This window comes from Phalacrocorax carbo, chromosome 1 (genome assembly GCF_963921805.1).
Source record: "Phalacrocorax carbo chromosome 1, bPhaCar2.1, whole genome shotgun sequence".
Taxonomy (NCBI): Eukaryota; Metazoa; Chordata; class Aves; order Suliformes; family Phalacrocoracidae; genus Phalacrocorax; species Phalacrocorax carbo.
In genome coordinates, this window is record NC_087513.1 from 126,385,146 (window position 1) to 126,407,912 (window position 22,767).

The 22,767-nt window shown below is 39.9% G+C and overlaps 1 protein-coding gene across 8 annotated transcripts in view; it reads left to right on the plus strand.

Annotated features, from left to right (window-relative positions):
- The window catches only part of DMD (dystrophin), a 1,139,896-nt gene that overhangs the window by 390,051 nt on the left and 727,078 nt on the right, over positions 1-22,767 (plus strand). For all 8 annotated transcript variants that reach the window (XM_064473561.1, XM_064473589.1, XM_064473531.1 and 5 more), the window contains exons 21-25: positions 8,520-8,665; positions 9,640-9,852; positions 13,795-13,908; positions 19,820-19,975; positions 22,329-22,499. In XM_064473561.1, the coding sequence (XP_064329631.1) occupies positions 8,520-8,665; positions 9,640-9,852; positions 13,795-13,908; positions 19,820-19,975; positions 22,329-22,499 (800 nt within the window). The remainder of the gene's footprint in view (positions 1-8,519; positions 8,666-9,639; positions 9,853-13,794; positions 13,909-19,819; positions 19,976-22,328; positions 22,500-22,767) is intronic.

Here is a 22,767-nt window from a genome sequence, read left to right on the forward strand (position 1 = left end):
GCTAACTTCATTTCGTAACTCTGCTGTAGATACAAACGATCATGCTTGGGATGCTGCATTAGGTCTACTCCTGTTTCAGGAGGCTCTTGTGAATCAAAAAATGTGAAAAAAACCCTGAAAGTGAAGTACAGAAAATCTGTCTCTTTGAGTCTGAGTTTCTTCTGCTTTCTTCAATTACTATTTTTCTTCTGTTGAACATATGGAGAAAAGGCCAGATCCCATATCTTTATTTTAGCCTTAGTGTAATAGAAAATGTTGAAATTATACTACAGCATTTTAGATAATTCCATCTTTTATTTGCATAAATAATTTGCAATTAATTGCTCCCTATAGATTGGAAAATTTCCTAAAGACTGAATGATGTTTCGCAGATCAGTGGTAGTATTTGCTCCTTTTTTCTTCCCTGTACATATAATCTGCACATACTAGAAAGATCTTTTGATTCATCATTAGGGGTTTGGGGGGTTTTGTGTTTCATTTGTTTTTTTTAATATTCCATTACTCCATTACCTTTTCTGATGGATAAGGGTATTTAGCTATTCTGTTCTGTTTTCCAAGGGAATATTTTTCTAAAAACCAAAATTTTTCTCCAGTTCTAGGAGATTGTCTCCCTCAAATATTTTTTGTTTTTGTGGGGTTTGGTGGGGTTTTTTTGAGGGTGGTGGTGTTTTTGGTTTGGTTTGGGTTTTTTTTAGGTTCAAGAGTGCTTAGTAGTTTCTCTATGCTGCACAGTAGATTTCTTAATAAAATATTATTAAAGATTAAGGCAGATTTTCTCAAATATTTTTCTCCATGATTTGAATAATACCTCCAGTTACAAAATCTAGTTTACAGCCAATTCTAAAACCAATTTGGTTGGTTTTCCACTATTTTGCAATGGTTTTTATGAAAGAAATACAACCTCATAAAATATGGGGAAATACAACCTCACTTTTCTTGTGTTACAGAATGCCTGTAGATCCATAGGTAATTGATCCCTTTGAAAACAGTGTATCCCTTCTCTCCAAACACATTTAGAATAATTTGTGGAATACTGGTATATAGAAAAAAGCAGAGGTCAGACTGTGCTTCAAACTAATCAGTAATGTACACAAGGGAGTGAAATGGGCAATCATGGCAATAATTCAAATACTAATAATGTGATTTCCCAAGGAAATTCTTGGTTTTATAATTGCCCTGGTGAAGAATGAGGGGTTAAACTTTATATTTACTTTTCTGGAAATTAACTGTTGCCATGTCAGAGAGATTTCCAGGGAGCAACCTGGTCAGCTTCCCATTCCCTCTCAGCACAGAGAGAGCTGTCAGTCAGGGATGGGTGAGAACGACCTGGCTCAAAGTTCTTCGCAGGTGGCAGCTGATTCATGCCAGCACTCGTCTTGCACTGTGACTGGACCAAACTCCGTTAAGGTGTTTCTGGTTTTCAGTCTTGCTGCAGTGAACTGCTGTGACTCAGCTGTGGTCTTCAGTGAGAAGCATTCTGATACATGTTCTCCATTTCTGTTCTCAAAGACTGTTCTTCAGAGGGTGTTTGGGGGGTGTTATTAGATTTTTAGAAAGTAACAAAAAAAAAAAGCTTTTGTGACAGGTAAAATTAAAAATACTAAGATGGAGGTGGCAAAAGAAAAGTGATACTTATTTCCTTTTTTCTCTGCTTCATAAATTCATGCACTGTGCTTTCCTTTTAAATTCTGATTCTACCTTTGTAGGATCAGTAATTCCCAAAGGTGAAGTCATTGTCACCATTGTTATTGTTGTTGTTGTTATTATTATTGATGATGAATCATGGCTCTGCATTTAAATTGTTTCTCCTATTTATTTCAAGAAAGACTCTAGAAAGTTTTTGCCTTCTATATCATGTCAAGATTCTTTAGACTGTGTAGAACTCAATGACGGTAATGATAAGGTTGAGTGCTTATGGGTAAGGATCAGAGGGAAGGCGAATAAAGTAGATATCCTGGTGGGAGTATGTTATAGACCACCCAACCAGGATGAGCGCTCTACAAGCGGTTGGCTGAAGTCTCACAATCTCTAGCCCTTGTTCTTGTGGGAGACTTCAACTTACCAGATATCTGCTGGAAATACAACACAGCAGAGAGAAAGCAGTCTCGGAGGTTCCAGGATTGTGTGGGAAATAACTTCCTGATGCAGCTGGTAAGCGAGCCAACCAGGGGAGGTGCCTCGCTGGACCTGCTGTTTATGAACAGAGAAGGCCTGGTGCGTGATGTGGTGGCTGGAGGCTGTCCTGGGCTCAGCGACCATGACATGATAGAGTTTACAATTCTTGGAGAAGTAAGGAAGAGGGTCAGCAAAACCGCTACCCTGAACTTCAGAAGGGCAGACTTTGGCTTGTTAAGGAGTCTGGTTAACAGAGTCCCTTGGGAGCAGTCCTGAAGGGCAGAGGAGTCCAGGAAGGCTGGATGTTATTAAAGAAGGAAGTCTCAAAGGCGCAGGAGCAGGCTGTCCCCATGTGCCGTAAGTCGAGCAGGCGGGGGAGAAGACCGGCTTGGCTGAATAGGGAGCTTTGGCTGGAACTCAAGAAAAAAAGGAGAGCTTACCGCCTTTGGAAGAAGGGGCAGGTGACTCAGGAGGACTAGAAGGGTGTTGTGAGGTTATGCAGGGACAAGATTAGGAAGGCAAAGGCCCAGCTGGAACTTAAACTGACCACCACCATTAAAGATAACAAGAAATTTTTTTATAAATACATCAGTGACAAAAGGAGGGCCAGGGAGAATCTCCCTCCTTTGTTGGATGGGGAAAGTAACCTTGCCAGGAAAGAGGAGGAGAAGGTTGAGGTACTTAATGCTTTCTTTGCCTCAGTCTTTAATAGTCAGACTGGTCATCCTCAGGGTTTTCAGGCCCCTGTGCTGGCAGATGGAGCTAGTATGCAGAATGAAGTCCCAGTTGTTGAAGAGGTGGCAGTCACCAACCTGCTCCTCCACCTGGATGTTCACAAGTCCATGGGGCCAGATGGGATCCACCCCAGGATACTGAAGGAGCTAGCAGAGGAGCTCACCAAGCCACTGTCCATCATTTATCAACAGTCCTGGTCAACCGGGGAGGTCCCAGATGACTGGAAATTAGTGTATGTGATGCCCCTCTACAAGAACGGTTGGAAGGAGGATCCGGGGAACTACAGGCCTGTCAACCTGACCTTGGTGCCAGGAAAGGTCATGGAGCAGATCATCTTGAATGCCATTAAGCAGCACATGTGGGACACCCAGGGGATCAGGCTCAGCCAGCATGGGTTTATGAAAGGGAGGTCCTGCCTCACTAACCTGGTCTGTTTCTATGATAAGGTGACCTGCTTAGTGGATGAGGGGATGGCTGTAGACATTGTCTACTTGGACTTTAGTAAGGCCTTTGACACTGTCTCCCACAGCATTCTCCTAGAGAGGCTGGCTGCTCACGGCTTGGGCAAGTGCACTCTGTGCTGGGTTAAAAAGCGGCTCGATGGCCGAGCCCAGAGAGTGGTGATGAATGGAGTCAATTCCAGTTGGCGGCTGGTCACGAGTGGTGTTCCCCAGGGCTCAGTGTTGGGGCCGGTCCTGTTCAATATCTTCATTGATGATCTGGATGAGGGGATTGAGTGCACCCTCAGTAAGTTTGCAGATGACACCAAGCTGGGTGGAAGTGTTGATCTGCTGGAGGGCAGGAAGGCCCTACAGAGGGACCTGGACAGGCTGGGTCATTGGGCCAGAGCCAACGGTATGAGATTCCACAAGACCAAGTGCTGGGTCCTGCACTTGGGTCACAACAACCCCGTGCAACGCTACAGGCTTGGGGAGGAGTGGCTGGAGAACTGCCAGGAGGAAAAGGACCTGGTGGTGTTGGTTGACAGCTGGCTACACATGAGCCAGCAGCGTGCTCAGGCGGCCAAGAAGGCCAACAGCATCCTGGCTTGTATCAGGAATAGTGTGGCCAGCAGGAGTAGGGAAGTGATCGTGCCCCTGTACTTGGCACTGGTGAGGCCGCACTTCGAGTACTGTGTGCAGTTTTGGGCCCTTCACTACAGGAAGGACATCGGGGTGCTGGAGTGTGTCCAGAGAAGGGCAATGAACCTGCTGAAGGGTCTAGAGAACAAGTCTTATGAGGAGCAGCTGAGGGAGCTGGGGTTGTTTAGCCTGGAGAAGAGGAGGCTGAAGGGAGACCTTATCGCTCTCTACAACTACCTGAAAGGAGGTTGTAGCAAGGCAGGGGTCGGTCTCTTCTCCCTAGTAACAAGCGATAGGACGAGAGGAAATGGCCTCAAGCTGCACCAGGGGAAGTTTAGGTTGGATATTAGGAAAAACTTCTTCACCGAAAGGGTTGTCAAATATTGGAACAGGCTGCCCAGGGAGGTGGTGGAGTCTCCATCCCTGGAGGTATTTAAAAGAAGGGTAAATGTGGTGCTTGAGGATATGGTTTCGTGGTGGACTTGGCAGTGATAGGTTAGCGGTTGGACTCAATGATCTTAAGGGTCTTTTCCAACCTTAACTATTCTATGATTCTGTGACTTTTTATTTACTCACTCCATGCTTACAGTTATTTTGCGTGTACATGACTTTTCTCCCTAATCTGCTAGTACAATATCTTAAGGAGAGTTGCATTATATAAAGATCTTGAAACTCTGTTATGGCATAATTTCATAATACAACAAACCTCAGTAACAGTAACACTATGATGACCATTTGGGGATTTAGTGTGTCATTTGTCTGCTTCTGCTTAAACTTTGAACTGTTAATTTATATTCATGCTCTAAGTATCTTAGAGATGGGTTATAGGTGACAGTGACATTGTTATGATACATAGAATAATCTTCCACCAATCATTGCATACTTGAGGAAGAAAAATTTTAGGCAAGAGGCATGTAAATTTCATAACTCAAACTTTTTCTTAAGACCTGAACTATGATTTAGTAGCAATAAATTAATTGCTCTTTGGTTTCTTTGGATAAAATTTGCTTAACTTTCTTTGCATGTACCTTTTTTTCTGAAGATACAGCTCAGATGTCTGTGAGAAAATATTATTTCAATAAGTAAAATGCAAGTAATTTAATTTTTCTTTTGCATCCATTTCCTCCAATATTTTTTTCATTATTATTTAAATAAAGAATGAAAGGACAAAGCAACCTGTGAAATGGATGTGTATGAGATAATGTCCTCTATCGTGTAGGTCATTTTATCCTATTCCTCTGTGGTAAAAATGAAAAATTATAAGGATGGGAAAAAACCCCACCTAAAAAATGTTGAATCTTTAAAAGATATTTACTGTTACATTAGATCTTGTAGAACTGGAAAAGGGCTTCCCTCCTATTTTTTTTTAAGTTTAATAAATATGAGAATTGGAGGTGTTAAAGCACTTGCAGAACATTGATTATATATTCTACAAGATTCCTTATGATTCCACTTTGAGAGTTTCTGGTGAAAGATGTGGAAGAAGTGAATCACAGCTTTTATGAAGTCATCAATATGAAGAATTTGATTAATATCTTCAAGTACTTGTATTTAAAAAGAGCAAAACAAAGTTGTGAGAAAATCAGCATGGTTTTAAACAGTGCAATTACTACCAAGGAGATTTTTATGGGAAATACATGCAGTTCAATCTAAATCATTCATTTCAGGGAATAAGTCGTTACTGAAATGATCCCATAGATTATATTTATTGACATTCTTCTTCTTTGACAATGATTTGATGAACAGTGGGATTTGTCCTGACTGTAGGAGATACATAGTGCAGCATATCCAGTGTGATTTAATAGTTGTTGAGATAATTGTATTCTCATTTCATTTCTGATTTGGGAAAAGATTTTTGACTGGAAAATCTGGTCACAAAAAAGGAGGCTGGGAGCAAAAATGGAAGAAAAAAAAAGATATTTTACTTATTTGGAAAGATATTTTCACATGTTTAAATATTTCTAGATATTAAAAATATATACTATCCATATCTCAATCTGCACATTGTATTTCCAAATTTAAGCACTTTCTCTGAAATAAATATGCAAGTGTAAAAGCATTTGCCGGTCAGTTCTCAAGGGTTACAATGTGAGTCACACCAGAATGCTTTCCCTATAAGTGGAATAGATTAATGCAACAACATTTTCCTATTATGGGATAGGAACTGTATTCTGGTATTTCACAGTAACATATTTGCATTTTCCCTCTGTGATATTTTGTTACATTTCTGTCATGGGCCTAGCTCAACTCTATAGCCTGGGTTGCAGACATGCTATATCTTTCTGACCAGCAATTCAGTTTTTCACATAATATAGTCGAATCCATTTTAATGTACTCTGCTTATCATGTGGACTTTTATCCACAAACATTACTATCACAAAGAAAATTCCAGAATAAAAAGAAACGGTCTGGATATGTGTTTATGTTATGATCATGGGGAATTTAGTGTTTCATACTGCCCACAGAGAGACTGTAAATGTGTTAGTTTATTTAGATAGTTAAAATTAGGTAATGTGAATCCCACTGTAGGCGTCTGAATTCTCACCATTGACATCAGGAGTTGCAAAAACAATATAGGCTCTTCTTAAGTGTAATCCAAACAGTTGTTAATATGCTTCCTTGTGGATAAAAATGCTGACACATTGTCTATCTTAAAAAAAAATACAAACAACCCACCCCTCCAAGAAAAAAAACCCAAACCCAACAAGCCCCGAAAACTGTAGCTAGGCAAAAAACATTGAAAAGCAGTATTTCAATACTAGTCATCTGGTAAAGTCCAATAAGAAAACTATTGTTCCACTGAGCTTAAAAATGCTTTTTAAATGGAATATTTAATGACCAAATTGGAAAGCCACTAGCTTGATTAAATCAACATATGTGATCCCACTTGAACTGTATTCAATCCTTCAAATAGTAGAGGACAAAATTTGTTAACATTGGACAAAACTTTTGCAGTGTTTGGATGGCTTAAAAATTATTATTATTATTATTATCGGCAGATTGTCAGGATGAGTTTCACGCAGTTTGGTGGAGTTTGCTGTAACGGTGGTTTTACCTGTTCTGAGGTATTCTTCACTGCTACTGAAAATAGCTATTATTTTATATAGCTGCTTGAAGTCATACATTAGTCCTAAGGTTTGGTTTTCATTTAAAGGATAAAATTATTATAGAAGTCCAACATTACATCACAATACTGAACTCCATATTTCTAGATAAAACTGCAGTTTGAGAGTTGTATTCGCCTTTAACATATCTGAGCTGTTAAAATTATATCTTCATTCAATTGGAGTGACGTGTTTAAATGCATGTTTTATTTTAAAGTAGGAATCATTTGGATTAAATGAGTCAAAGACAATACAAATCTCACTAAGGACATTAAAAGATTTGAAATGCTATTTGATGTTTGCTTTTCTGTTTCCAAGAATGTATTACTGTTGCTTTCTGTGTATAGAAAATACTTCACAAGGCAATAAATTCTTGGCCTTCCTGGTACCAAGTCCTATCTTTTGTAAATCCCAAGATGTGTTGATAAATCAGATCAGGCAAGTTTTTATGATGAAAGTATGCCATCCAATGTGCATGCTCCACAAGGGAGATTAAACTGCCCTCATTTTAGTATGTTGTTATGATGCCTAACTGAAAATGTGGTGGTTTTTCTTAAGTAGCTTTGTGTTGATCAGCTAAAAAATTGGGTTAAAATCTGAAGTACATTCTGCCAAGCATTGCTGTATGAGAATATAAGCAAGATTGCACACAAAAACTTCAAGTGTGTTGTTTGTCAAAATTGCTTTTTGGACAGCTCTATCATTTCTCAGTACAGTTGTTTCTGAAATACCTGAGACATGCAGGAGATAAAAACAGGTGAAACATTTTTTTGAGCTTTTATGTACTTAATTATTATGTGGTACAAGTAGGAAATATTTTGTTTCCAACCAGACGTGCTACTTGTCTGTACTTTCTCAATGAGTGTAGAAGCAATTGTTGTTGAGGGCAGAGGGAATATCTCTGCTAATAAGTTGCTCGTGTGTGCCAGATGTTGTCTATTTACAGCATCTGTAATGTTGGTACAATAAGCACAGTTCAATAAAAATCAACTTTAATGCAGAAGATTATTTTACTAAGCTTTTAACAGATGTCTTAAACAGAATGTTTTACTTGAACAGAAACATTGAACACACAAATATGGGCCATAAAATGGATGTGCTTTCTTACTACATTTCTGAAATTAGATTTTGGGTTACGTACAATGGTTTATCTGTTGATCTCTAAACACACGTATTTAAACTAGTTGTCTTGGCTGTATAAGTTGTCATATGACCTACAACAAGAGAGTCAAAAGACACACAATTGATAAAATGACAGAGGTATAAACATCAGAATGAGTGTATTCATTCTTCAAAAGTATTCTGCTTCCACAATTCTTGGAAAAACCTGATACTGACACACTGGGCCTGTTGCAATCTGTTGCAAAATAGCCATTGACTTCAAGAAGGCTCAGTCTTTTCTCAAACATCTTCTGTAAGCAAACCAAATAATGAAACACAAAATTGTTTTATTTCTTTCCTTCTTCTTCCCCACTGAATGTAGTTTTTGACAGTATGCCTCCCGCACGCTACAAAGAGACAATGAGCACTATACTTGTGTGGATCCAGCAGGCAGAAACTAAACTCTCCATGCCTCAGGTTGCAGTTGCTGAATATGAAATCATGGATCAGAGAATCAGGGAGCTCAAGGTGAGCGGTAATGCTGTGGGAACAAATGTGTCAAGTGAAAAATTTAGAGGAAGAGATTGCAAAGTTGTCATGAGCCTGCTGAAGCTTACAGTACAGATCTTGAGTGCATTATACCCATTGGGGTTTAGCCAAAGTTTAAGGACATGGTGGATACTTACTTCTATCAATTCCTAAACTTAAAGGATTGAAAGTGTTCTTCACCATTGAAACCAATTTTATACGATATCAAACATGTTAAGGAAAAGCCTTTATTTGTCCCCATGATATGTAAAATATTCCTTTGACGATAGCTCTGATAGTGAAGTATAGATTTAGCTCATTTCATTTACCAGTGCTGACATGGAAACAACTGTGTTTTGCAAAATGCAGCATGGGCTTTGACAGATTTCCTGTTGGATTTACAAGCAGACACAAATGTGGAACAAATTTTGCCATCAGGTACATACCTTCCCTGCATTTCAATGTTTGATATTGTTCTACTATTGGATGGCTACTGAGCATGTTGTTTAATGCAACTAGTAATGCACATGAAGAAATAAAATGTAGAATATAGGAAAAAAGTTAAAGGCAGCATATTTGGGCTAAGAATTGCAAACATTTTGACATGTTGTTATTAAAAACTTTAAATCATAGAAGCAGTTCTAAGTTTATTCTTTTTCTCCATGTATAGTCTCATTCTTTTGAAAGTATAATCATTAGGGCCGTAGTAAATTCCTATCTCAAATTAATGAAGTGTATGTGGATCATGTCTATTAACAGTATAAACACTTCTGGTTATATTCTGTGTTCAACTAAAAATTCTACTTTCTCTTTTGTGTGAGACAAATTGCTCAGTAGAATATGTCATTGGATGTTTTAGCAAAGGCGACCTACATTTTTAGTTTTCAGTCCTTTCTTCAGCAGTCTCACCTACGTTTGTGAAACAAGAGAATTGCCCAACATAAATCAGGATACTATTTGCTTCCTATTCATAGGCTCTACAAAGCTCTCTGCAAGAACAGCAAAAAGGCCTGAACTATCTCAACATAACTGTGGAAGACATGTCCAGGAAAGCCCCTGCGGAAGTCAGCCAAAGGTATCGATCAGAGATTGAAGTGATTCTTGGCCGCTGGAAGAAATTATCAACGCAGCTGGTGGAACATTGCCAGAAACTTGAGGAGCTTATGACCAAACTCCAGCGATTCCAGGTTAACCAAAGTTTTTCAGCTTCAACTACTATGTGGTGCCTTGTGGTTGTGAGACTAGCACAGAAGGCATTTATGCACCTCAAGAAAGTAACACCACAGTGAAATATCAAGAGTACATAAAATGTATTAAAATGTTCTCTTGATTTTGGGAGATCCAAGATTTTCCTTTGAATTATGATTTTGTAGTTGTTTATGTCTATGTTGTTTCAATAGCAAAACGTAAGTTTAATTTCAGTGAAATTGCTACTAATATTCCTGTACTTACCTTTTCATGCAGCTGAAGTAGCTGTCACCATATTGGCTTCAATGGATTCACTTATATAATTGAAGTCATTTGTAATATGGTACTAGCTTGGCAGCAGTTGCCAGAAAACAGAAGTGTACATGACTTAGACAATTGTGTGAATTTCAGGTATTTGGAATGACAGCTTTGGAACCTTCCATTGCTTTTCTCACTGTGAAGATCTTCTATTTATACTTCTTTATACTTCTTTATAAATCACTATCTATATTTCTTTAAAAATTACTATCCATGCTTATACTTATTTAGAAACCGCATGTGTCAGCACCATTGGAGAGGATGTCTACGACTTAGATGTTATAAGATTTAAAATAAGTCAATTTTAACACATTCCTGTTCTATTTTTATATAATTTCAATGGTCAGGTTTCAGGGCAATTCAGATCAATCAGTCAAAAATGGATAAAGTATTTTTTAAATGTTTTTCTCTCCTGACCCCCATGCAAATGAACACTTGCATATGCATGGGGGATACTGCAAACAAAATTCTGGAAGTTGAGGTCCTGCAGCCATACTTAAAGCTGTGTTCTCTCAGTGTGTTTCTTCTCAGTGTTGTCTTTCTGTATTTCTTCTGTTTACAACATCAAATATTTCTGTCCTTGGCTTTGGTTTCTGGTAGTAGAACATGATACATGATTAACTTCATGTTGTGAATTATAATACAATAGTACATGAACACTAATTGTTATTTTCATTTTAATTCACTAGAGTTGTCTGGTCAGGAATAAATTTTCTGTCAAAGTATTCTTTCAAAAGTATCTGTTTTTGTAGGGGAAAATAACTTTTTAGAGAAGAAAAAAGTACTCATTATTTTGTTACTCTTAATCACTTTTTAGATAAGCAAAATGGTCTAAAAAAGGAGGAAACATTTTTATCAGTACCATTTATAATTTTGCTACTGAAATGCCACATTGGTCTAAATTGTAACTTTGGCTCCATAGCTACATCTCTGACTTTTGAAGCTGGCCATGGAATGAAGTTTAATGGTATGGTAGGATAACCCTGGACAGTAGCCAGATGCTCCAGCTGCTGTCTCACTTCTTTTCCTCAGTGGGACAGGGGGAGGAAATAGGACGGAAAAGCTCTTGGACTGATATAAAGACAGGTGGCTATCTTACCAGGTACAATCATAGGCAAAACTGACACAGCTTAGGGAAAATTAAAACAGATTTGAGTAGTGAGAAACAAAGAGGAAAATTAAAACAACATCTCTCCTCCTCCCTCTTTTTCACAGTCTGCACTCAATTGCTTTACTGTCGTCTCCTCTCCTGCCACGGGGAGCAGAGGGATAGGGAATGGGACCTTCACTCGGTCCATACCAGCTCCTCTCTGCTGCCTCGTCCTCCTCATGCTTTCCCTCTGCTTCAGCGTAGGTCCTCCCGTGGGCTGCAGTCCTCCAGGAAACATCTGATCCTGTGTGGGACTCTGCATGGGCTGCAGCTTCCTTTAGGGCACATTAACTGCTCCAGCATGGGGTCCTCCACAGGCTGCAGGTGGATATCTGCTCCACCATGGACCTCCATGGGCTGCAGGGAGACAACCTGTATCACCATGGTCTTCACCACTGGCTTCAGGGGAATTTCTGCTCCAGCAGCTGGATCACCTCTTTGCCCTCCTTCTTCACTCACCTTGGTGTCTGGAGGGTTGTTTCTCACTTTTTTTCTCTCCTCTACCTCTCTGGCATTTTTGCCCTTTCTTAACTGTATTATCACAGTGGCATCACTAGCTGACTAAGGGGTCGGCTGTGTCCTGTGGTGGATCCATTGGAGATAGCTGGAACTGGCTCTCTCCAGTACAGGGCAGCACCTGGCCTCTTATCACAGAGGCCACCCCTGCTATCAAAACTGTGCTACATAAACCCAATATAAATAGGACAAATAGAAAGTGATTTTATCAATAGTACAATGAAATATTTGCAAATGCACAAAACAGACCAATACACTTTTCTTGAGAAATTCAAACATTTGTCTTTTTTTTTTTATTCCCTGAATTTTCTGCATAGGGGTTTAGAGGTTCTGCCACTGCTTTTAAAAGGAGAAAGTCCTGAACATCATGACCATGCTCTGTAGGACACTTTTTTAAATTTATGTGAGAAATACTTGCATACAAATCTTAGCCTTTGTATTTATTACTGAAGTCACTGTAGTACACAGTTAATATAAAAGTCATTGTCTTTTCAATGACTTCGGTTTTCAGATCCTTTAATGACTAATATTCCAGTCAATTGTTTCAGCTGTTGCAATTTATGGAATATGTCAGCATGGGATATGATGAAATCAGCGTCAATAAATAAAGTGTATTTACAATCTGATTCAAAATGCAAGTCATACATTTGATCTTCACTGGTATCTGAAGACTAATCCCTTTTTAAGTAAATCACATCAGATCTATATTTTGCATCATTAATGAACTATATTTAAAGTATTCATGTAAAGGTATTAAAGTTTCATTATGAAATAAGATTCTGAACCATTTTTACTGACTGGTAATGGAATACACTTCAAGAGTGTTTTGGTAATTATCATTCTGAAGTCCACTGATAATTTCAGTATGATTCTTTTTATTAATTCAGTTCATTTTCCATGGTAGCCTATTGTTATTAAATATATCAAGTACATTAGGAAAATGTTCCCTTTGGTTATCTATCTCATAATAGTTGTTAAGGCATTTTTGTACACATTTTAGGGCATGGTCTGTATTATAATGAAATGTCCCTTTTTGCATTCAGCATAGAATATCAATGTGTACTTCACTGGTGATGAAAACGGTTTGATGAACAAATGCATTATAATTTGCCTTTCAAATTTTTGCCATTTATAATATTTATTTTAATATGTGCAACTAATTGTTTACCTAAGATGGCATTTTAAGGTAATTTTAAGTGACATTTTAAAAATCTCATTCTACCTTTCAAGGTATTAGATTATCTGTACAATGTTGCCTGGGACTGGTAGGGTTCCCTCTTTGCAAGCATTTGATGTTCAGCTTTTTTTTATGACTTGCAAGAGTTAATTACAGATTATGGAAAGCAAATTACTGATTACAAATATTCTAGTGCTGGAAACAGTACCTGAGAATCACTCTCTGAAATGCCTTATCGAGTCATTATATGATTTTAGGTTCTGAAGTGAATCTGTTTCAATTACTGTTTCAGTTACAATGGGTTTTTTCATTCTTAGTCGAAAGGGAGTTTCTCTCTGTTGTGTTCTGGTAAAGAAATAGGCAATACAGCATGCAAATTCCAAAAGGAGCCTGAAATTTAAATTGAAGCACAGGAGGATTTGATAGGTGAGCCTGAATTAATTGACATGTGTGAGTACTCTGAAGCCATACAAGGGACCAATGAAAAGTCATGCAGCATCTAAACATATATAGTATCTGTAAGACATGAACTTGACAGCCAGAAAGTTGCCGGCTTGTAGACACATTAAACTGGGGCAGAAATGGTCTGAGTGCAGGCTGAAGAGTCAATGACAGTCCCAGATAAAATTGGTTTTGCTTGTTTGCCGTGTTTGTATTTTTCAGACAGTTTAATAATCTTGAAATTGCATTGCAATGAGCTTTAGTCTTAGTGCCAGGATGAATTACCCTACTGCCAGTCAGGTTCTGTGTGATGCAGTAAAATGTCTTTTTAATAAACAGAATGACATTAAAACACTGAAGAAATGGATGGCTGAAGTGGATGTTTTTCTGAAGGAAGAGTGGCCTGCCCTTGGTGATTCAGAAGCCCTGGAAAAGCAACTTGAGCAATGTACAGTGAGTATTACCTGCCTGCTTGGCAATTATTCAATTCCTCTCTATGAGCCTAGCTTATACTGCAGTCACACAGATGATTATTGTCCCTAAAAATGAAGTGATCAGTGAATCACACAGAATCACAGAATCACAGGTTGGAAGCAACCTCAGGGATCATCTAGTCCAACCTTTCTAGGAAGAGCGCAGTCTAGACAAGATGGCCCAGCACCCTGTCCAGTGAATGTTGTAAGGGCACTGTCTTCTGCAATTTTTTTTAACCTCCTGCATTTCCTAGGTTTGAAGGAAATTTATGTTAAAAAAAGAGAAAACTTTAACGCAGAGAGGAGGCATACAGTGACTGTATCATTTTATATTTATAGCAGGAACAAAACATCAAAGAGGGTACTTGCAGCAAATAATAAGGTAGTAGGCTCTTAACTGTTTATTTACTGAGTTTACAAACGTTGCATGTGTATTCGTTATAATCTGTGCCAGCAGATCTTTTTGTGTATCTGATATTCACACATAATTTACAAGCTTTCCTGACTGTACCAAAAGGACTTGCGGGCATTGTGAGTTATATCTGTTTTTTTTCCACTAAACTTACAAGATCCAGGATTTTGTCCCAGCAGAGTTTTAAAGCATCATGAAGTGTTGATACTTCCAGGGTTTATAAATTCTTCTGCCTGTCCCATCACAGTGTGTAAGTGCAGTGAATCTTGTAATCCATGATAGTCCCAGTATAAGTTCAGTAGAATTTGCAAGTTCTCTAAATGTTCTGGCAGGATGTGTAAATATTATGAAACATACATATTGATCTTACAGAACTATGAGCTCCTCAGACTTTCTCTCTTACCCTTTATTTAAATTAAAAATTATTATAAATTATATAGGACAACTCTGATCTCTACAGAGTACTAAGTTACATGTAACTCCTTTAGCATCTGCCACCTGAATTTATGAAAAGTTTGCACAAATATCAGCCATTACTGTCAAATACATAAAAAGCTACCAAAATCTTCATAATCTTTTATGTGTTTACACTTCCAGCCTTTTCCACTGAGTCAGAAGCCCAGGTGACATCTGCAGCATTGAAGACCTTAGGAAATAAAATTGGAAGTGGCAATTTAGAACTACCTCAGGGCTTAAATAATATTGAACCACAAGTCAAATTCTAGTAACTAGGCATAACCAGAGAATATCAACATTCAGATCATTTTAAGGAAGTTATCAGATGAATTACCAACCCAAGGGTATCACAGAATCTCAGGTTGGAAGGGACCTCAGGGATCATCTAGTCCAACCTTTCTGGGAAGAGCAGTCTAGACAAGATGGCCCAGCACCCTGTCCAGACGACTCTTGAAGGTGTCCAACGTGGCCGAGTCAACCACTTCCCTGGGGAGATTATTCCAATGGTTGACAGCCCTCAATGTGAAAAATTTCCCTCTGATGTCCAATCGGAATCTCCCCAAGAGCAACTTGTGTCCATCCCCCTTGTCCTCTCCATGGGACTCCATGTAAAAAGGGAGTCTCCATCTTCTTTGTAGCTACCCCTTAAGTACAGGTACATGGTGATGAGATCCCCTCTGAGCCTCCTTTTCTCAAGGCTGAACAAACCCAGTTCTCCCAGCCTATCCTCGTATGGCAGGCTTCCCAATCCTTTGACCATCTTGGTGGCCCTTCTCTGGACCCCTTCCAGCCTGTCCACATCCTTTTTTAATAGAGGGGACCAGAACTGGACACAGTACTCCAGGTGTGGCCTGACAAGTGCTGAGTAGAGCAGGATGATGACTTCTGTATCTCTGTTGGTGATGCCCTTTTTGATGGAACCCAACACCCTGTTGGCCTTCCTGGACGCAGCAGCACACTGTTCGCTCATGCTGAGCTTCCTGTCCACCAGGACCCCCAGGTCCCTTTCCACAGAGCTGCTCTCCAGCCAGGTGGATCCCAGTCTGTGCTGCACTCCTGGATTATGTTTTCCCAGGTGCATGATCTTACATTTCTCCTTGTTGAACTTCATAAGGTTCTTGCTGGCCCACTCTTCCAGCCTATCCAGATCTCCCTGCAGAGCAGCTCTCCCTTCTGGAGTGTCTACTTCCCCACTCAGCTTGGTGTTGTCTGCAAACTTCATCAGGCTACACTTGATTCCATTATCCAGATCACTTATAAAGATGTTGAATAACATTGGGCCCAATACCGATCCCTGGGGGACTCCACTAGTGACAGGTTGCCACTTGGAAAAGGAGCTATTTACCACCACCCTTTGGGTGCGGCCTGTCAGCCAGTTCCCCACCCACTGCACAGACCACTTGTCTAGGCTGTAACACATCAATTTCTCCAGAAGAAGACTGTGGGGGACCATATCAAAGGCCTTCAAGAAGTCCAGGAAGACAATGTCCACTGCCCACCCCATGTCAACCAGGCAAATCACTTTGTCATAGAAGGCCACCCGATTTGTGAAGCACTATCTGCCTTTAGTGAAGCCATGTTGGCTTTTCCCAATCACGTGCTTCGTTTGACTTGTGATGGCCCCCAGGAGGATTCGTTCCATAACTTTCCCAGGGACTGAAGTAAGGCTGATGGGCCTATAGTTACCCGGATCCTCCCCTGAGCCCTTCTTGTAGATAGGGGTAACATTTGCCTTTCTCCAGTCCTCTGGGGCATCCCCCATCCTCCATGCCTTCTCGAAGATTATGGAGAGTGGCCTTGCAATAATATCAGCCAGCTCTCAACACCCTCAGGTGGATGGCGTCAGGACCCATTGATTTGTGGGGGTCAAGCTCCCGTAGTAATTCATGTACTAACTCTTCCTTCACCGATGGTGGGTCGGTGTTTGGATCAATGGGCAATTTTGTTCCCAAAGCCTGGGACCCTACAGTGCTGGTAAAGACAGAGGTGAAGGAGGTGTTGAGGACCTCTGCTTTTCTGCATCATTGGTGATTGACTCTTCTTTTCTGTTTAACAGTGGGCCTATGTTTTCCTTCTTTTTCTCCATATGGTTGACATGTTAGAAGAACCCTTTCTTGTTATTTTTTATGTCTACAGCCAGTTTAAATTCAAATTGGGCTTTTGCTTTTCTAACTGCATGTCTGCACTCTCTGGCTATGCCCTTGTAGATCTTGATGGGTAATCCTCCACTTCTCCGTTTATGGTGTGCTTTCCTTTTGGATTTGAGTAGACTCAGGAGGTCATGGCTGAGCCATGGGGGCCTCTTGCTCTGTTTACTTCCCTTTCCTTTGTAGGGGATAAATTGGCTTTGTGCTTCCAATAGAGAGTTCTTGAAGAATCCCCAGCACTCACTATCTCCTTTGTATTCCATGGAAGCTTGCCATTGAATCCTTCCCAGTTGAGCCCTGAGTGCACTGAAGTTTGCTTTCTAAAATCCAGAATCCTTGTCTTAGAACTGACCTTCAGCACACTCAGCAGGATCCCAAACTCCACAATATTGTGGTCACTGCAGCCAAGGCTATCACCACCTGAGATATTACAAAGCAGGCTTTCCCTGTTTGTGAATTGCAAGTCCAGCAGCGCCTCCTTCCTGGTTGGTACATCTAACATTTGTATCAGGAAACAGTCCTTGATACATTCCAGGAACTTGGTGGATGACATGCAAGCCGCCGTATTGTTTTTCCAGCAGATGTCTGGGTAGTTGAAGTCACCCATCAAGACCAGGTTCTGTTGGCCAGAAGCTTGCTTTAGTGCCCCAAATATCACTTCATCGGCTTTGTCACCATGGTTAGGAGGTCGATAGCCGATGCCCACTGTGAGGTCCTGCTTGGAGATGACCCCTTTGACTTTAACCCAGATACATTCGATAGAGCAGTTGCAATCACCATAGTTGACTTCAATACATTCATGGTGTTCCTTGAAGTAGAGTGCAACTCCTCCACCTCTTCTACTTTGCCTGTCTTTACGAAACAGCTTGTAACCGTCCATTGCGATCCCCCAGTTGTTTGAGGTGTCCCACCATGTTTCAGTTGCTCCCATGATGTCATACCCTTCTGAGTGGGCACGGAGCTCCAGTTCCTCCTGTTTGTTACCTAGACTGCGTGCATTCATGTACATGCACTTGAGGTATTTACTCTTTTGTTTCACCTCTTGGGAGACAGCTAAGGAACCTTTATCACCACTCTGCTTGGACTGACCTAGTCCCCCGTTGGATGGGCTGGTGTGAGCGTTTTCTCCATGGATCCCACCCCCCAAGTCCTTTAGTTTAAAGCCCACCTCACCAAGTTAGCCAGCCTACTGCTGAAGATTCCCTTACCCCTTTTAGAAAGATGGATTCCATCCCTCCCTAGCATGTTGTCGTCATTGAAGAACACCCCATTGTCATAAAAGCCAAACCCCTCACAGTGGCACCAACCACGTAGCCAGGAGTTGATACATATTATGCACCTGTTTCTGGCTGCTCCCTTCTCTTGAACTGGCACAATGGAAGAGAAGATCACTTGGGTGCCAATGTTTTTCACTTGCTCCCCCAGGGCTCGAAAGTCTTCCTTGATTTTACCCAGGTGGCACCTCTCAGTATCGTTCATACCTACGTGAAATAGTAACAGTGGATAGTAGTCTGTTTTCCTGGTGAGTTGTGGCACCCTCTCAGTAACGTCTCGGACCTTGGGTCCTGGGAGGCAGCACACCTCTCGTGACTCCCTGTCAGGTCGGCAGATGGGTGCCTCAGTACCCTTCAACAGACAGTCACCCACCATGAGCACTCATCGTTTCTTTTTACAATGTCCACTGTATGTTGCTGGTACAGTTTCCCCTTGTGGGGGACTTTGCAGACCTTGCTCATGGGTGTTCTCAGTTGTTAAGGCTTCGTATCTGTTTCTGATTGTGATGGCGGAGGGTGCAGGCTGATGTGGAATCCTGCTCCTGTGAGTCACCAGGGTCCACGGCGCCTCATTCTAGGCGGTGTCTGCCACAGGAACATGATTCTGAAGCCACCTGTCTACCTCTGCCTCAGTTCCTCTAATACTGTGCAGCCGCTTAACCGTTTCCTGCAGTTCAGCCACCTGACATAACAGGTCATCGACCTGTGCACACCTCGTGACCTTATCGTCAGAAGAGGGGTTTGGGCAGTTTCTGGAAACCACTGCCTGTACTGGTGTGTCCTTTCTTACCAGACCTGTCTGGGTGGATGAGTCTGATATCTTGGGGCTTCTGCTGAACAAACAGTGGTTTTTGCTCTGAGGCGAGTGCCCAACATTTCACCCAAGGCCGAAGCACTTGCCTGAGCTGTAGACCTACAAGTGGGCTGTGGCGTCCCTCCTGCTCGCCCTGCCTGCGCAAACTGCCGCGCCACGCCCTGTTTGCCCGTCCTGGTCGCTCGCGCTCCCTAGGGGCCGTTTAAATCTCCTGCTGTTGCTTCTGGCAACAGCCCACGCCACGTCAGCTGCACGTCAGCCTTGCTCGCGAGAGCTGCCGGCTCCTGACGGGTCCCTCTACTCACTCCTGGGCTTCTCGGGTACAAGGAACCACTTTGCCTGCCCTGGTCTAGCGCTGAGCCACAGGACTCGCCCTTGCCGCCGCTGTGCTCCTCGCTGACTGATTGCTGCTGGCGGCTAAGCCGCATTTAAGTTAATAAGATGGCTTCACAAATAATTTCCCACCATTGTGATGGGATGCTTTTTCACAAATGTGAATAAAAGATCAAGGCATTGTAATAGATATAATATACAGTATATACATAACATTTGAAACTTACCTAATATGTATTGTGCAAATGAACTTTATCTGATATAGCATAATTTACCGCATTACAGCTGCTCATTCTTTTTTTTATCTTCATAGTCGAGTCTGTTAATTGTGCTCATTTGACTGGAGATCTGGACCAAAGACATCTGAGGATGTCATGTAGACATGTTTTGATAGGGATAGCATATCTGAAAATTTGCGTGAATGTTGCTTTCCTAATCTTCTGCTATTCCTTTAGGCTTTAGTAAATGATATCCAGACAATCCAGCCGAGTTTGAACAGTGTTAATGAGGTTGGGAAGAAAATGAAGAGTGAAGCAGAGCCAGAATTTGCTTCCAGAATAGAGACAGAACTAAAGGATCTCAATGTTCAATGGGAACACATTTGCCAACAGGTATCAAGTCTCCCACTGTGATTGGTTTATTTTGAATTAATAAACAGCTTTCTCATTGGCAGAATTTGACCTTCTATGCATATCCAGTAGATATAAACTGAATTTAGACATATTTGGTTCATATTAATTAAACCTCTATTTTAGAAATTTTATTTATCATGTTATACATGCAAAATATCTTTCTTTATGTTATAATACAGGACCTTACTATTTTTATAACAAAGTTATACACTAAAATCTTAGAAGTTAACAACAAAGCAATTTATGGCTTCTGCAGAACTAGCTTTCTGAAAGTGGTATAGACACATTTGCCAAAAAATCAATTTCTGTATTTAGTGTTACATTTTCTTTTGCATCATTGTACTCAGGTGTCATCACTCTAGATAAAATAAGACACTAAAACAGTGATGAGTTCAGAATCCAATAACTTGGAATTAAGAGTATGTGCACATACGCATGTGTATAAATTACAGTCTGCAGTGATAGCATGAATTTGAGAGAATGGGGCATAACAGGAAAGGACAGGTTTTTGTTTTAATTAAAGACACTCCTAATAAATAATTTTACAGAATAAGGAACATAAAAATTACTATTATTTCATTTATGATATTTGAATTTTATTTATGAAAGCTCAAAGGAAATGTCTTTCATGTTTCTCTACTTGCTCATTCTATTGTCTACCTTTTCTAATGTATATTTGCATAATATTAAAACTATTGCCTTTGAAGGTGATCTAATGTTTTCTAAAACTATTATTCTTCACTTTACATGTGAGAAAATAGCCTCTGTATATTTTTCAAATAAACATAGTTATCAAAAAAGTTGATCTTTGAAATTTCTAAGACATTTAATTGACCCAGTCCTGTAGTCTTTCCCCTTCAACTAATATGGAGTTTTTAATTGCTTATTTTTGTGATATTAGTAAGTCAGATATCTTTGCAATTCTCTCACAGAAATTTCAAGTAATGCCTGAGTTAGAAGTCTGTTACAGTTTTCTTCTGACTCCTCTGAAAATCTGCCTGTACTAGTCCCATTCAATACACAGCACAAATTATTGCCTCTCAGTGGGCATTTCTAACACAACTTCTTCAGTAATAGGTATTAAAACACATGTGTAGTAAATATAAAAATCAGTTTGGTCTGTGGGGGTTTCTTGAAAGGATTTGGAAAAGTCAGCTTGAGTTGATATACATGCAGTTGAGAGCTAACAAATGGCATTCGCATTCTCTCTTCAGGTAATGGGAGATTACCCTCTCTTCTGGTGCTGTGACTGAGGAAGAGGCAATTTTGCAGGGCCACATATGGTTCAGCTTTTATACTTGTTAAACATCACCTTTTAATTGTTACTCTGTTCTGTAAAACAACATTTATGTAGAACAACATTTATGTTTAACAGCTAGTCCTCAAGGATGAGTAACGAAACCAGTAACCATCAGAAACTAAGACCAAATATGAAGACAAAATTCCTCCTGATGTTACTGAAAATAACATTTACTGAAGAAGTGTCACAGACCAGGATGTTGGAATGATCAGCTCTGCAAGCCCAAGTCTGAAAAAGGGCACCAGTGCAACTGTTTTTGTTGCGAACTTCTTTATACCATTGAAAGATGGCTCAGCCAATGGCTTAGTTACAGATGGTTTTTATAGGTTGATGCACAATTCACATATCATAAAATGGATTGGGATGGAAGGGACCTTTAATATCATCTAGTTCTATTTCTATATATGAGCTATATAAGTTATATAACCCCTATATAGTGATTGGCAAAGAATTTAACAAAAATATTTTTCCCTTTAAGATAAGGAGTTTCTTCCAGTAGGAGATTCCTTTATTACTTACCTATGGTTAGGATATAAACCTTTCTGAGAGATTCAATGATGATTTCATCGGTAGAAGAAAACAATCATATTGCTTTATTCTCTAGCAAGTTACTTTCAAACTGGTTAGAAGGTCATCTGACTTTATAGCTCAAGAGTGTCTGGTTTCACCCTTGGATGCACTTTCAGGGTCTGCTGCGGTTGTTATTTTTGCATCTTTTAGAAGATAGTCCTTAGGTGATGTTTTTTTCAGATTTGTTTTCTGATGACCTCAACGTATGGTGTAGAGTCTTGTTCTAGGATCATTGAAAACTCATTCTGCACAGCAACAACTCGCCAAAAAAAGAGATGTATACACATGTAATACCTTCTCAGTTACCTATTATTAATATCTCTCTAATTACTTGTAAACATCTGCCTAATTACAGCAATGTTATTAGTATAGGATTTAATTTGGTTCTTTTCAGGCTAAAACATTGTCAAGTTTGTGCAGTAGCCTTCCTTTAAGTGCCATGTAATGTTTTCTTCTTTAAAGGCCTATGCTAAAAAGGCAGCATTAAAAGGTGGTTTGGATAAGACTGTGAGTCTCAGAAAGGATTTGTCAGAGATGCATGAATGGATAACACAAGCTGAGGAAGAATATCTGGAAAGAGATTTTGAGTACAAAACACCTGGGGAATTACAGAAAGCTGTTGAGGAACTGAAGGTAAAAGATGAACTAATTCCTTGAGCTGTGTTTAAAGTTCTTTTTGAAGATTTTGTTGTAAAGAAAGTCTACTTTTTCTTTTAGAGAGGTGCCTAAAATTTAAAGTAGTAGGCGGCTTGGATGGAGTCATTACTATTTGGAATAAGTTGGAATACATGTAGTCTTTCACAATACTGCATTGCTTTTTTTTCTTTTTGCTTTATTGGATACTTGATTTTGATACAGCTTCAACATTCTTTTACTTAAGAAATAATTCCTAAGAATCAGG